Source organism: Salvelinus fontinalis, chromosome 18 (genome assembly GCF_029448725.1).
Source record: "Salvelinus fontinalis isolate EN_2023a chromosome 18, ASM2944872v1, whole genome shotgun sequence".
Lineage (NCBI taxonomy): Eukaryota > Metazoa > Chordata > Actinopteri > Salmoniformes > Salmonidae > Salvelinus > Salvelinus fontinalis.
In genome coordinates, this window is record NC_074682.1 from 39,315,249 (window position 1) to 39,332,694 (window position 17,446).

Sequence of the window (17,446 nt, forward strand, 5' to 3'; positions counted from 1 at the left end):
TTAACAGTTTCCCATTTGGGATTGCTGGTTCCACAGGGGTCTTCCAGAGAATAATCGTCGTGACAAATTGAACTCGTGACCTCAGAGACGCCTGAAGAATGTCTCAATCTATATTTATAGTAGCATTCCCTAGGGGTAAAATAAAAAACGGACATGTTCATTACCAAAACATAACACAAATATTTATACACACCTGTCATTGATAAAAACATTGTTTTAGTAACTGCATAGGCTCCATTTTTATTACAAAGTATTTTTTTAAATGTCGTGAACATAGTTCCACTTTGACATTATGGGGTAAGCTAGTGACACAAAATCCATTTTAAATGAAATTTATGCCACCGATGACAAGAGCATGATGTGTGAATGCATAGAAGATCATGATACAGATGTGTGTAGTAAAGAGGTGGCGACTATCTAGCTATTCACTTGATCAGATTTCAAACTCTGATTGGCTGCTTCACTGCTTCAGAGATGCGACGCTCTATAACTGGCTGGAGAGCGCACGCTGGAGAAAACAAAACGGACAAAATCACTACAACTTCACCGTGTTCCTTCAGTCGCGAGGATTCATACCAACAGCTGTGAGTAACATTGACTTTATGGGAAGATATCAACCCTTTAGGGATTCATGTCAAACTGGATGCAACTTGCCATTTCAAATGTGAGTATCAACAGACTAATTATACAATTATGAAGGATTTTGCTCTTACTGTATTTCTAGACTAAAACGTGCACGAATTAATATCCTCTTTTTTTATATTTTAGAAGTTAATTGTGACGGTGATGCTGAAATAAATAAAATGGTAAGTATTTTTCCCTTCTGTAAACTAGGCATAGATTATCATGCAATACAGTACAGTAGTGGACAATGGCATTGTAATTGGTTTATGCACAGTCTTATCAAATGGATATTATTCTGTGCGTAAAACGACAATGAATTAGATAAACTACAGGCCTACCATATTTTAAATGAAATAGGCGCAATGTATTTATAAGCACAAAATTAACTGACAGTCCCTGAAATAATGGCTTTATACACCAGCATACGGGGACAACATCTGCAGAGCAACGCTCTGTCCACAGACGACGTTGTCCCGCATAATGACTATAGATGCCCATGCCCAAATGCCTCTGCTGAGTAGTGCTATCCGCTGCAGGCTATGCCATGTGTCGGGTAAACAAACAAATAGCAGTTTGTTGATGTGTTCTAAATTTAGAAGGCATATGATTGTTTAATTTGCCTGAGATTATTTAAATGTTCTCTGTATGGAAAGGGCTCCATCATCATTTTCTTCCTAGTTGTATTTAACTTTACTCTTGAAAGTAGATATGGTGTTTAATCACTTTGTCCTTTTTGGACACATTTTTTTTGCATCCCTGCTCCCTGCAGGAAGTTTATTATACTATAGCTAAACTATAATGTTTAATGTTTAATGTCTAAGTCTGACTTTTATAGGCAGTGGTGTGTCTTTATGAGAGTACCACACAACCTGTGTTGTGGCTGCGGACTCAAGTCCCTGTTGCATCTAATAGTGTTGTCATGAGAGAAAACAGAGGCTGAAGGTCTTGGCACATTAACCTGTGTCTCAGAGGGCTTCATGTCTCTTCTCCTCCGGTCTGCTAAACATTTCTCACCTCATTGTCAGATCAGTCCCCCCCATAAAGGGCTTGAAGGTGAAGGTCACAGGCCATCATGACTATTGTAATGCCATTTGCTACTGTCATATGGTATTATCACTGACATGAAAAGAGTTAATGGATCCTCTCAGTGTTTTATTTTTAACTAACAGTTACAATCTCTTCCAGGGCCACATGATTTACTCTTCGATCCCACTTTTTTAAGTATCAGTGTGTGTGTTTTGTTGTGTGTGTTTTGTAGCCCACCTTTTTCCTTCAGAGGTAATGTTGTGTGGTTCACACACTTTTATGCTCGGTCAACCCTGTTTGATTTTGAGTGTAAGCCGACGCTGCTCACTGGTTGGTTTGGACCAATCAGAGTGGGTCCCTGTGAATCAGAGGGAGAGGAAATTAGAGCATATGGTCTTTAGTATGTCACAGCTGACTTTCATATGCAGGCATACAGAACTCTTAGGGAGACACACACCATTATACCTACATCCTGTGCCTTGAACTCCATCAGAGAAACCTCAATCCCCTGGAGATCCCCCCCTACGGAAAAGTAGCCATCATTTCCATAAGACTTCAGCCTTTATATTGCAGTGTTAGGAAGAAGAGAGACTTGTTGTTTAATATTGTTAAAGTAAAACTTCAAAGACATTATGGTGTGGGCGGGTGATGGTTGTGTTACACACATTCAGGCACAGGTGTGGTGAAGTACATTAACGTACAGTATGTGTGGTGGGAGGTAACTTTGATATTAAATTTGGTGTGGGTGGATCTATATGAAAACTGGTCAAGTGTGGCGTGATACAGTTTTGTATCTGAGAAGGGTGTGAGGAGCAGGATAGGTAGGGCTTGGGTATTTTTTATTGTGGCTGTGTGTTGCTGTGAAAGTTCTACATTAGAGAAGAGGTGTAGCTCTTTCATACAGTCGAAACATAGCAGCAGTCACCCAATCAGCAAGTCTGAGCCTGTCCTACAGTCTCTATTATAGTCACCAACAAATGCAGTGTGCTTATTAGAAAGAGTTCACCAGACTTCATAAAGAATGTTCAGTCTATCAAACATCTGCTGCAGGCTGAACATTATTTACAACATGCATTATATGATTTTGTATTCACCGGCTTAATAGAAAATATTTTCAATAACAAAAGAATAGCACTCAATCACTGACTTTGCTTTCTTTAAGTGAACATAGTAATTAATGTGTCATAGTGTGTGTGTACCAGCCTGTGTCTGACTCTGTACTCTCTGTCCCTCCCAGCTGTGTCTGCGTGACTCTGGAGGCTGCCTGCGGGACCAGATGCACTACATGATGAGGTCCCTGCAGGACCTGAAGCACTTGAGAAGGACCTGCCCTGCTGCTGCCCCTGCAATCACCCCTGCCCACCGCTCTGCAGTGGCACGAGCCTGCCATCAGAGGGCACTTCAGCTGGAGCGCCGTACCCGCCTGCGCATCTCTGACGCCAGTACGGCCAGCACCTACGACTCAGCCTGCTGTCTGGCCAGTCCTCTGGAGGAGGAGGAGGAGGATGCAGGCAGCCGGCTGGGTCTGGGCCTTGGCCTGGGTCTGACCTCCCCCAGTAGTGAGAAAAGTCTGGAGTTTGACTCTGGCTACTCTGAGGCCTCCTGGCAGGACGAGGGCGTGGTGCTCAGGAGGACCAGGAATGTACGGGTGTCCTCCTCTGCCTGCCTCCGCACCAACCTGGCCGCCAGTGGCCGGGTCCGACCCAAATCCACATCAGACGCATCCCTGGAGAGCTGGACCTCATTCGAGGCCAATGACCCTGAGGACTGGACCACATCGCTGCTGACACGGGGACGGAACAGACAACCTCTGGTACTGGGGGACAACAGCTTTGCTGACCTCATACAGAACTGGATGGACCTACCGGACTTCCCCGAACCAGCAGAACTGAAGCCCAGCTCTGGGTGCAGACTGGCTCGATGCTTCTTGGTCAACATGAGGCGGAAAATAGCTGGCATGTCAAAGAGTGTAGAGGAGAGGGTGAGGATGAGGTCCTCAGATTCTTCTTCTCGTGTGAGTCGGACAGCTATGGCCCCCAAACGACTCTCCTGCCCCCTAGGGGTGCAGGCCCCTGCCCCGCGCCAGTCCCCCTTCTTCCACCAGTCCCACTCTGGCCTGCATGATCTAGACACAGACTTCTATCAATTCACTGCCCTCATGAAGACTGGCAGCAGACAGCCTATTATCTGTAATGACATCATCGGCTACATCTGACTCCAGGTCAGCCACTAACAGACTCTCATTCTAAACAATAGACAATTCCCAAAGTCACTATATTTTTAAAATGTTATCACTATGTTCTGACTATAAGCTGCAAAACTTAAACATTGTATTATTTGAGATTGGAGATATTTGTTGTGTCATTAGCTATGTTTCCATTAACTTTTCCATCGATTTTTTTTGCATAGAAAATACATTGTCTTCAGAAAGTATTCATATCCCTTTGACTTACAGTGGATGAAATTGCTGTAGTTTTTTAGCTATCTACAGACAATACCCCATAAAGACAAAGTGAAAACATGTATTTACATTTTTGTGCAATTTACTGAAAATTAAATGCAGAAATATCTAGTTTACATAAGTATTCACAACCCTGAGTCAATACTTTGTAGAAACACCGTTGGCAGTGATTACAGCTGTGAGTCTTTCTGGGTAAGTCTAAGTCACCTGGATTGTGCAACATTTGCCCAAATATTAATTTAAAAATTATTCAATCTCTGTCAAATTGGCTGTTGATCATCGCTAGACAACCATTTTCAGGTCTTGCCATATATTTTTCAAGTACATTTAAGTCAAAACTTTAACTCGGCCACTCAGGAACATTCACTGTCTTCTTGGTAAGCAACTCCAGTGTAGTCTTGGCCTTGTGTTTAAGGTTATCCTGCTGAAAGGTGAATCCTCTCCGGCAACGGAGTTAGGAAGGACGTCTGTATCTTTGTAGTGACTGGGTATATTGATACACCATCCAAAGTGTAATTAATAACTTCACCATGCTCAAAATATTCAATGTCTGTTGTTTATTTTATTTTTACCCATCTACCAATAAGTGCCCTTCTTTGCGAGGCATTTGAAACCCCCCATGGTCTTTGTGGTTGAACCTGTGTTTGAATTCACTGCTCGACTGGGGAACTTTACAGATGTGTATGTGTGGGGTACAGAAATGAGGTAGTCATTCAAAAATCTTTTTAAACACTGTTATTGCACACGGAGTCAATGCAACTTATTATGTAACTGTAACAGTATAGCTTCCGTCCCTCTCCTCGCCCCTACCTGGGCTCGAACCAGGGACCCTCTGCACACATCAACAACTGCCTCCCACGAAGCATCGTTACCCATCGCTCCACAAAAGCCGCGGCCCTTGCAGAGCAAGGGGAACAACTACTTCAAGGTCTCAGAGCAAGTGACATCACCGATTGAAACGCTATTAGCCCGCACCCCGCTAACTAGCTAGCCATTTCACATCGGTTACATAACTTGTTAAGAATATTTTTTACTCCTGAACTTATTTAGGTTTGCCCTAACAAATGGGTTAAGTACTTATTGACTCAAGACATTTCAGCTTTTTGTTTTTAAATAATTAGTTAAAATTTCAACAACAAAAAAATATAATTCCACTTTGACATTATGGGGTAAAATAATAATTCCTCTTTGAACGCAAAGCAGGGTTTAATTACTGGGTTGTTCCATTTGATGTCATTCACTTTTTGACCGAACCCCTTTTGATTTGAATGACACTTTCCATACACATTTGCCCATAGTAGAAGTGTTCAGAAAGTTACTTTTTGGTGCCAAAACATTCAGGAGATAGAGGTGCTGAAAGTTACCCAATTTTGCATACCCCACACTACTGGGAGACATCCTTGTTTCATCACTGAAAAATATAAATGGTTGAGTTGGATATAATTGAAAAGCTGACAAACAGGGTTGTCAAATTATTTTGTTATTTCTTGAAATAAATGTTTTTTAATAAAAGTTATGTCAACCATCTTTGTGCTACCATTTGAAAGAGGAAATTAAAAATGTATTCCCATTTTACTACATTTATCAGCCAAAACATGACCCCCACCCTGTATTCAACAGCATGTGGTCTCAACCGATGGCTGGCACAACACAAACACCTCCGATTATGTGAAATATGGTCTAAGGCACACAAAAAAATCTGTGTTTACGTGTTTTTAGATAATTGATGTTAATGGTTAAAAAGTGACAATTTAAAAAAATATAACATTTTAGAAATTATAAATAGTTTGCCAACCCTGTTTTTAAGCTTTTAAATGATATCATCCTCAACCATTTATCTTTTCCAGTGATGAAGACATGAATGTCTCATGGTAGGGTGGGGTATGCAAAACTTGGAGCACCTCTATCTCCTAAATGTTTTGGCATTCAGGTCCAAAAAGTTACTTTCTGACCACTTCTACCATGGAAAAATATGTATAGAAAGTTTTGTTCAAATGAAAAGGGATTGAAATCAAATGGAACAACCCTATGTTGTTCATTAGAAACATCTAGAACTCAAGGTAAATAGCATCAAGAGTGGTAGAAATCATGCCAGCTTGAGAAGAGATAGTAAACCATTTGGGCCGTTTAGTCACCAGACTACTGTTTTTTTTTAAACCGTTTTATCATTCCAGTTATCAAATAATTGAATGATAAAATGAAACACCACAAAGATTTCTTTACAAAAGTTGGAATAAATTATATTTTCTCATCTAATTTGCCCTCATTTGTCGGGTGGCAGGTAGCCTAGCGGTTAGAGTGCTGGGCCAGTAACCAAAATATTGCTGATTCGAATACCTGAGCCTACAAGGTGAATAATCTATCGATGTGCCCTTGAGCAAGACACTTAACCTTGATTTGCTCCTGGGGTGCTGTACTGCTATGGCTAACCCTATAAAACCACACATTTCACTGCATATATATTATTTTCATGTATTCCCTAAGGGCATATATTTAACTCAGTTAAAACACGATGTCCTCACATAAGTGGAGGCTGCTGAGGGGTGGAAGGCTCATAATAATGTCTGGAACGGAGTTTGATGTATTTAATACCATTCTACTCATTCTGATCCAGCCATTACCAGAAGCCAGTTCTCCCCAATTAAGGTGCCACCAACCTCCTGTGTCTCACTGCTCCACTATATTGCCCTACCTACAGGGACTGAATATATCCCAGAGAGCATAAAGAGGGCAACCAAGTTATTTACAGACCGTGGGGAGAGAAAGGGTGTATCAACACAAATATCTGCCTGCCTCAGCCCCAGCTGCATCTGTCTTATGAGCAAATGTCTCATGTGTCCAAACAGAGCTATGTGAGGAGAAGTTGAGCAGAGCAGCTGTGTTCAGATTGAGCATAAGTTTACTCTTCTCCTCATCCCTCGCTTTACTAAGCAGGGCTCTCACTAGCAAACTAACAGCCCACCGCCTCCTTTATCCAGCTCTAATAGTCACTTGGCTGCTGGACTCACAGGTAGTGTCCACTCATCCACAGTCATTGGCTAATGGAGGGTACCATTTGTTTCCACTCATTCAGTACAATATGCTAACTCACTCAGACAAGTTACAGATAGAGGAAATCTACACCAAAATAAGATATACACTAATTTAGGGTTTGCTCTATAATTATTATGTCCAGTTTAATGATAAAAGTACACTGACAGCATTAAGAAGTAAAGAGAAAAAGAGTTTCCAGCATAGAATCTCACACATTCTCCCAGAGTTCCATAGGGGCAAACAAACCCACCAATCACATGTGATAAGGAGGACTCAGGGGAGGACTCGGGGGATTAGAGAAGAGAGATGACTCTCTCAGGGTGTCGTTTATCTTTGCCTGTTTATCTAGGTTTCCTACAAGAAAGCCAGCCAGGCCCATTCTACCTGAGGCAGCTGTGATGAGGTGAACCCTTATCCTCCAATGTTTTAAGTTTCTACATTGAAAAAAAGGATGGAAAAACTTATGATGGCTGAGAAAATATTTTTATAGAAACATGCTCAACAAAGAACAGGCTGGATGAGAGTGGTTTGTCTAGTATTTGAAGAAATATTAGGTACCCCGGCTACTAAGTGCATCAATCTGTCTCCAACTCTGGGAATAATTTATAGAGGGATAAGAGATATAGAGAAATGAAACTGTAGAGTTGTGGAGCAAGCAACTTTTACTAAGGCTATTTTACACCAACATACAGTTTCCAAAAAGTTTTTCTTTGTTCCTCCACTTGACTTGGTCTATAGATCATAGTTTGAGTAGGTAGACACTTGAGGGGTTGTGTTTTTTGCTAATTCAGAATTAAAAAGTGGTATGTGCTGATTGTAGAAGTCATTAAAGTTGCCACTAATGAGCCTGGTCCTCTTATCCCTGTCCTTATAGTGCCATGCGGCACAGGGGGCTCACACAGGAGTGGATGACAACTACTAAACTGAGATGAAGCTGTCGTGTCGTGTCTCCCTCACACCGGGTTTGGGTAACAACCAGAGACGTCTACTCTACTGTATGAACTCTGGTCCATTGAATAGTAGCATCCAATGTTGTTCAAATGCAATCATCTCAACAATACACCATTAAATTATCCTTGAATATCTTTAATAACATTTACATTTGAGTAATTTAGCAGACACTCTTATCCAGAGTAACTTACAGGAGCAATTAGGGTTAAGTGCAGTGGAAGTTGCTGATGGGAGGACGGCTCATATTTACGGCTGGAACGGCGCAAATGGAATGGCATCAAACACATGGAAACCAATTACTGGATGTATTTGAAACCATTCCACCTATTCAGCTCCAGCCATTACCACGAGCCGTTCTCCCCAAATAAGGTGCCACCAACCTCCTGTGGTTAAGTGCCTTGCTCAAGGACACGTTTATAGATTTTTCACCTAGTCGGCTCAAACCAGTGACGTTTCGGTTACTGGCCCACCGCTCTTAACTACTAGGCTACCTGCTGCCCCAATAAGACCCTACAGATCTGTGATTACAATAGTAATACCATAGTAATCCTAATAAGACTTATGAGTGTTCAACTCTAGCTTCTCTACACAGCTTTATCATTACTGGGGTTCTGAGGACTGTCAGTGAGACAGCCAGGCGGGCAGACAGACAGGTGTGTGGATGCCAGAGGTGTGATGATTTAGAGATCATTCGATGCCATGCAGGTGAGAGGATGAGGGCAGCGAGCAATCAGCTCGGGTAGATGATCTGAGGCAGCAAGCATGAATCAGACAAATAGACTCTGTTAAAGTTTGGCATGTTCCTCATTCTTGTGGCTTTGCAGTGTCAGAGTAGACCAATTTCAGCCAGAGCTTTTCTAAACTGCAGTAGATCAGTTTGTAAGGAGAAAGGATGAAAGCCAGGTATAATCAGTAACCCCCAAACCTGAAATGCACCAACACTCTGGGAACAGTATAGACACAGCCGGATCCTAAACGGGCTCTGTATTTGAATGGCTTCAATAGGGGCTATCTGAGCAGGGGGTGGACGAATTGTCTTTGTGAAGTCAAGTGGACAAATGTCGCAGAGGGGATGGGGGCTCAGATGAGAGGTGTGAGCAGCAGGGGGCTAACTACTGGGCAGGGGGCTAACTACTGGGCAGGGGGCTAACTACTACATAGGAGAATGGAGCTGTGCAGTGCTTGAAGTGGACTGAAATAGGTACTGGTACTCGTTGTGGGTGCTGGTACTCTTTTTATAGTTAGGTGCGGGTAGAGTCAGTATTCTATAAGTGGAGCCGGAAGTCAGGCAGTACAAAACTGTTTGTACCAGCTCAATTCAAGCACTGGATATTCAAGCACTGGTCATGCCCTTCACAGAGAGACTAGAAATGAGAAGAGAGGAGTTGGGGTGGATGGGTGACAAAGAACTTTGTAGCGTACCTGCCAACAGCCCCTCCAATCAGCCCTAGAGTTGCTCAGCCATGGTAATGACCCAGACAACAATTGTTACCACTTTTAGGCTGGGATAAAGGTGTGAAGGCCATAGTCAGTTAGCATTTAGCATACCTTTGTCTCATACCTCTGTGCAGTCTGTGTAGTGTGCTCAGGATTTTGCCTAGGTCGAAACTCAATTCAAAACACGACATTTAGATTCTACTCGCTATATGTGGTTTACATAGAAATCCAATATAATAATTAAGTGGGTGCTTATATTTAACACATGTACAAGTGTGTATTGTATTTCTTTTTTTTGTTGCATATCCCAACTCCCCCTGAGAGTGAGGTCATGGCCAGGGTGTCCCATTATCAATTGTGACCTCGGCGCAATGAGGGTTAAGTGCCTTGCTCAAGATCACATCAACACATTTTTCACCTTGTTGGCTCGGAGCTTCAAACTAGCGACCTTTTAGTTACTGTCCCAACGCTCTAAACGCTCTGCTGTGGTTAATATCCCACCCCAGGAATGGTTTCAAAACAGCAGTTGATATCTTGTGATGACAGGGAACGTTGTTTCTTTCTCAATTTCCAAAGGAGAGTGGAAAGAAGTAATAAAACAGTTCAGTCATGGTGTTTTTACATTTCACCATACATTGGAAGCTGCAGACGCTGATTACACGGAAGATGATTGATTTTATGCACATTATTAAAAGATGTCACCTAGAAGTCTGACTGGCCAAAAAAACATAATGGTGGTTACATTTTTTGTCAAAAGCCCTGGTTTTCCTTACCACTTCCAGGGAATGTGGTTTGGTGTCAGGATCAGAGATGGAGGGAACGTGAGGGGGATAAAGGAGCATGTCTGAACTCATCCCACCATGCTGGCTACTGGGTGTCAACAAGCTAGAACTAGGCTACGCAGTTGTCTCAACATTGGGGTGGCAGGTAGCCTAGTGGTTAGAGAGTTGGGATAGTTACCGAAAGGTTGCTGGATTGAATCCCCGAGCTGCCAAGGTAAAATTCTGTTGTTCTGCCCCTGAACAAGGCAGTTCCCCGGTAGGCTATTATTGTAAATAAGAATTAGTTCTTGACTAACTTGCCCAGTTAATTAAAGGTTACATTTACAATTAAATAATAACATGAGCCTGGCTGTTTGTTGTGCTCTTTCTCCAGAATACTTATCTATAGAAAGTCTGATCCTACTGTCAATGCTTCTATTAAATTCATTATCTACCTCTTAACCAACCGTTCATAAACTTCCCTCTCTGGAATTGAAATGAATCAGCCAAGTGTAGCAGCAGTGTTCCTCAGTGAGAATCATTATAGTTCAGTAAACTCAAGAGGGTCAAAAAACATCCTGAGGCCAAACATGTGGACAACAACAACACCATATGTACAGTAATTATCTCACAGGATGTCTGTTATATTAGAGAAAAAGTAACTGAGGACAACGCAGTTGAAGAGTTAGCTTTTGAATGCTAGAAAATAATGATGACCACTGCGGGCCTGCAGACTCTGCAGAATCTAAAGCAATATAAGGATAAAGAAATGTGTTGGAGCCCTGCCCAGTCCTGAGCTTCCCACTATCAGACCCAGACTCAGACAGACTGAGGATTAAGGATATATCTGCCACTGGGCTAAACCACTTCGGTCTCTGATAGAAGGTATAATCAACTCTTTCTCCCTCTGTCTTGGTGCCACGTGAGAAGAAGTGCACACACACAGTGACACACACACTTACACACACATGCAAGCGCGCACGCAAAAACACACACACACACAATTCCTTCACTCGCTAATCTTCCACAGAGAGAGCGTGGTAGGCAGGAAGTGGAGGGGGGGGGGGGATGGAGTCAGTCAAGGCTGGAGTCTGAGAAAGGCTGACAAAGGCTGAACGTGATTAATGCCCATCTCTCTCTATGAGAAGACTGGGTAAATAAAATCAATCAGAAGGTGCAGTCAGCAATGAGTCCTCACTCAGCACACAGTAATCACTCCACATATTCACACACACAGCTTTCAAAGAATTGTCAGGAGGACTACAGGAGAACGGTATATCTCATTTTCAGCCTATTGTGCCTTTTGTTTTATTATATAGTCTTAAATCATGTAAATGGTTATTCTTCTTGCTATCAAATAAGAAGAAACAGTATTTTATTCATGAGAATTAAAGGTTGCATAATGAAATTGCCCTAATCCATTTGTAAAATAGCAGACTTTTTAATATGTTCTGCTTTTATGATCTAGTGACAACACACAGCTGTACTCCTCTACATGTCATGATGTGTCTTAAACCTTAACCATGAGGTTCATGGAAAACATGAGGGAGCATGACACACACAGAGAGAGGGAGCATCCCACAAGGCCTTGGCTTGCACTGAGCCCGGCCAGCCTGCCTGGGTTCTCATGGCCGTAACGCAATGAAGGCCAAACATGACCCCTGGGGTCAAACCCCTCTTCCTCTGCTGGGCCAAAAAGGTTCTTTCACAGGCAAATAAGACATGGCTCAGTATAAATACGACCTCTGCATGTACAGCCGTGCTAAAGGTCGAATCACAGTTGATGTAGGAGTCTATAAATCATGTGAAGGTTGTGTGTTTTCATGCAGTGCAGTGTTTTTTGGGTTATAGTGAGTAGATTCATGTAGGAACACTTTGCATGATGGACATTATACTCTGTTTGCATGTACAGCAGTGGAGGCTGGTGGGAGGAGCTATAGGAGGACAGGCTCATTGTAATGGCTGGAATGGAATTAATGGAACGGAGTAAAACATGTGGTTTCCATAAGTTTGATCTGTTTGTTTATTCCATTCCAGCCATTACAATGAGCCCGTCCTCCTATAACTCATCCCACCAGCCTCCTCTGATTTACAGTAGATGCTTAATTAGCAGTGTGAGAATGGAAATATTTTCTCAGGATCAACACACGCTCACACACACATGCATATTGACACCACACACACATAGACGCACTTTCACACTCTTCACATATGCTGCTGCTACTCTGTTTATTATATACCCTAATTGCCTAGTCACTTTTACCCCTACCTAAATGTACGTACTGTATTACCTCAACAACCTCATATCCCTGCACATTGACTCGGTACTGGTACTCCTTGTATATAGCCTCGGTATTGTCATTTTATTGTGTTACTATTTCCTTTTTTCTTTAGCAAATATTTGTCTTATTTTTAACTCTGCATTGTTGGGAATCGGCTCATAAGTACGCATTTCACTGTAAAGTGTACACCTGTTGTATTCGGCATATGTGACCAATACAATTTGATTTGATTTTGATTTTTTTTCTCTTCTCCAAAAACACCAGCAGTCACGAACAGAGACTAAAGCACAGCCGCTGCCAGCCACAACCGTGACGTCTCCAAGCATCGGAAAAAGAGAAAAAACACCACAATAAAGGAGAACGGAAAACATTTTTACTTCTCTGGAGCCAATTAATGCCCTTTCTGTTTCCCGCTCGATCTCTTGTTTCTAAACTCGCATAAAACAGTGCCCAGTTCCCCCTTTGTCTGAGAAAAGAGACGTCCAAGTAAGACTGTCATGCAATAATAGACAATTGTTGGAAACAATGGCACAAGCTGAACATATCACATCGTTGTGTAGTCTGTTTTTGTTTGTTTGTAAAGGGAAGCTTATTGACGGCAATTGGCCCATGCAGTATCAACGCCAAATGACCATTGCATACAGTAAGAAATCACAGTTTGACATGTAGGAATTCAATGCATTTTACACAGTGATCAACTGCAGTAACATAATGAGAGTCACAAAGAGACCTCAACCCAAGCATGGAAAGCTGTGAAATGGACACATATGGAGAGAAGATCTGTGCATTCCTCCATGCCCCTGCTATAAGAAGAAGCTGCTGTCTGTGTGTCGCTCTGTGTGTGTGCTCAAACAGGAAAGGACCAAACTGTAAGAAATACTGTTTGGAGAGACACACTCTCACTGCCAAACACAAATATCCACATTCTCCCAGACACACAAACAGAGTCACCAGAATCCTCACATGCTTTCTCTCTCCAAAACACACAGACTCTGAGGGGTAAAATCAATACATCAGCCTCTTCTCCCTAGTTCTTGTCTTTATACCCAGCAGGGCCTGTAAAACTGAGCTCGAGAATATTTTCTATTATTACAGCCACCATACCACTATAAACATTCCCTCTCCAATCACAACATATGGGCAAGAGTAATCAGGTACTCGAACGGACATCAAAGCTCTTTTAACCAGAGATTAAAAAAAATATATATATAACATTGTAAAACTATTTGGTGGAATGTGCTTTGTGGATGCCCGAACGGGCAAGTTAAATTGTCTTGACGACAACGTTAATTTGCTTTGACTCTCGTGTCCCATTTGTACATGTGCATTTGCAGGGCACAACAGAAAAGAAACCAAGCCGAGCATCACACCATTTTTCTCCCTAAATTCCCTTTCCCTTCTTTGTTTCATTCAATCATGTGTGCTAAGTGAGCACACAAGCTCCATAAATAAATGCCTATAAAAACATATTTAACTGATGGGATACACAAGCAACATTCCTTGCCTAAATGACGACAGTTTTATTACTAATTCTTTGTGCACTGGTTGATTGAAGTAGGAAAATATGTGATCCAACAACGAGCTGCAATTTTTGAATAATTGTGTCCAATCTATTTTCCCCTTAAGGTACTTTGCAAACTGCTAGTGCCATCTAGAATTGGTTAGCCTAGGCTATAACCTCCCTTAACATAGACAGGTTCCACACTGAAAATATGCAAAAACTTTCGTTTGTCACCAAACACATGCCATGCCGTAATTCATCACAATGCAGTGTTCAATGTTGAATAGTTAATCCATTTTGAAAATTGTAACATAGTTCATGTAAATCCGGGATATTTCAATTAGTTTGATATGTTAAGGTTCGTATGGTGTGTATTAATTTGTGGATGTCCATCATCCATTTTGTATGTATGTTACAAATTGCAATTCGTACAATACACTGAGTGTACAAAACATTCAATGACTGACCATATGAATCCAAGTGAAAGCTCTGATCCCTTATTGATGTCACTAGTTATATCCACTTCAATCAATGTAGATGAAGGGAGGAGACAGGTTAAAGACGGATTTTAAGCCTCGAGACAATTGAGACATGGATTGTGTATGTGTGCCATTTATAGGGTGAATGGGCAAGACAAAAAATGTACGTGCCTTTGAACGGGGTATGGTAGTAGGTGCCTAGCGCACCAGTTTGCTTGTATCAAGAACTGCAACGCTCCTGGGTTTTTACTTTCAACAGTTTCCTGTGTGTATCAAGAATGGTTCACCACCCAAAGGACATCCTGACAACTTGGCACAACCGTGGGAAGCATTAGAGTCAACATGGGCCAGCATCTCTGTGGAATGCTTTCGACACCTTGTAGAATCCATGCCCTGATGAATTGTGGGGGTTTTTGAGGGCAAAAGGGGGTGCAACTCAATATTAGGAAGGTATTCCTAATGTTTTTAACACTCAGCGTATGTTACAAATTGTATTATGTACAATATGTTACGAATTTGCAAAACGTAAGATATGTTACGACTTCGAATTTGTTGTGGCTAAAGTTAGTTAGGTGGCTAGGTTGCTAATGTTTTCTTAGGTGGCTAAGGTTAGCTAGGGTGGGGTTAGGGTTAGGAGCTAGGTTAATTCAAATCAAATTTGATTGGTCACATGCGCCGAATACAACAGGTGTAGTTTTAAGAAAAAAAGTGTTAAAGTATTTACTGAAATTAACTGTGGGAAAAAATAAAATAAACAGAAAATTACATTTACATTTACATTTAAGTCATTTAGCAGACGCTCTTATCCAGAGCGACTTACAAATTGGTGCATTCACCTTATGACATCCAGTGGAACAGCCACTTTACAATAGTGCATCTAGATCTTTTAAGGGGGGTCAGAAGGATTGCTTTATCCTATCCTAGGTATTCCTTAAAGAGGTGGGGTTTCAGGTGTCTCCGGAAGGTGGTGATTGACTCCGCTGTCCTGGCGTCGTGAGGGAGTTTGTTCCACCATTGGGGTGCCAGAGCAGCGAACAGTTTTGACTGGGCTGAGCGGGAACTGTACTTCCTCAGTGGTAGGGAGGCGAGCAGGCCAGAGGTGGATGAACGCAGTGCCCTTGTTTGGGTGTAGGGCCTGATCAGAGCCTGAAGGTACTGAGGTGCCGTTCCCCTCACAGCTCCGTAGGCAAGCACCATGGTCTTGTAGCGGATGCGAGCTTCAACTGGAAGCCAGTGGAGAGAGCGGAGGAGCGGGGTGACGTGAGAGAACTTGGGAAGGTTGAACACCAGACGGGCTGCGGCGTTCTGGATGAGTTGTAGGGGTTTAATGGCCCTGGCAGGGAGCCCAGCCAACAGCGAGTTGCAGTAGTCCAGACGGGAGATGACAAGTGCCTGGATTAGGACCTGCGCCGCTTCCTGTGTGAGGCAGGGTCGTACTCTACGGATGTTGTAGAGAAAATAAATCACAATTTTTTTTTTTTTTAATAGCAACAACAAAATAACAGTAGCGAGGCTTTAATATACAGGGATTACCGGTACAGAGTCAATGTGCAGGGGCACCGGATAGTAATTGAGGTAATATGTACGTGTAGGTAGAGGTAAAGTGACTATGCATGGATAATAAACCGAGAGTAGCAGCAGAGTAAAAATGAGGGTAGGGTGGGGACAATGCAAATAGTCTGGGTGGTCATTTGATTAGCTGTTCAGCAGTCTTATGGCTTGGGGGTAGAAGCTGTTAAGAAGCCTTTTGTACCTAGACTTGGCGCTCCGGTACCGCTTGTCGCGCGGTAGCAGAGAGAACAGTCTATGACTAGGGTGACTGGAGTCTTTGGCAATATTTTGGGCCTTCCTCTGACACCGCCTGGTATAGAGGTCCTGGATGGCAGGAAGCTTTGCCCAGTGATGTACTGAGCCGTACGCACTACCCTCTGTAGTGCCTTGCGGTCGGAGGCCGAGCAGTTGCCATACCAGGCGGTGATGCAACCAGTCAGGATGCTCTCGATGGTGCAGCTGTAGAACTTTATGAGGATCTGAGGACCCACGCCAAATCTTTTCAGTCTCCTGAGGGGGAATAGGCGTTGTCGTCCCCTCTTCATGACTGATGATAGTTTGTTGGTGATGTGGACAACAAGGAACTTGAAGCACTCAACCTTCTCCACTACAGCCCTGTTGATGAGAATGGGGGCATGCTCAGTCCTCCTTTTTCTGTAGTCCAGAATCATCTCCTTTGTCTTGATCACGTTGAGGGAAAGGTTGTTATCCTGGCACCACACTGCCAGGTCTCTGACCTCTCTGTACCGCTACTCCCTATAGGCTGTCTCATCGTTGTCGGTGATCAGGCCTACCACTGATGTGTCGTCGGCAAACTTAATGATGGTGTTGGAGTCGTGCTTGGCCATGCAGTCATGGGTGAACAAGGAGTACAGGAGGGGACTGAGCACGCACCCCTGAGGGGCCACTGTGTTGAGGATCAGCGTGGCAGATGTGTTGTAACCTACCCTTACCACCTGGGGGCGGCCCGTCAGGAAGTCCAGAGGGAGGTGTTTAGTCCCAGGCTCCTTAGCTTAGTGATGATTAGCATTCTCACGTAGGTGTTCCTTTTGTCCAGGTGGGAAACGGCAGTGTGGGGTGCAATAGAGATTGCATCATCTGTGGATCTGTTGAGGCGGTATGAAAATTGGAGTGGGTTTAGGGTTTCTGGGATAATGGTATTGATGTGAGCCATGACCAGTCTTTCGAAGCACTTCATGGCTACAGACGTGAGTGCTACGGGTCGGTAGTCACTTAGGCAGGTTACAGTACCTTGGTGTACTCTGGCACAGGGACTATGGTGGTCTGCTTGAAGGTGGAACGTTTTAAGTTCCTCGGCGTACACATCACAGACCAACTGA

The 17,446-nt window shown here is 42.9% G+C and overlaps 1 protein-coding gene across 1 annotated transcript; it reads left to right on the forward strand.

Moving 5' to 3' along the window:
* Positions 1-465: 465 nt before the first annotated feature.
* Positions 466-5,638, forward strand: LOC129815481 (PAK4-inhibitor inka1-like). Its single transcript, XM_055869354.1, has 3 exons — positions 466-664; positions 769-806; positions 2,888-5,638. Exons 2-3 carry the CDS (start codon positions 804-806, stop codon positions 3,863-3,865), a joined length of 981 nt encoding a protein of 326 aa, XP_055725329.1. The 5' UTR covers positions 466-664; positions 769-803; the 3' UTR covers positions 3,866-5,638.
* Positions 5,639-17,446: the final 11,808 nt, after the last annotated feature.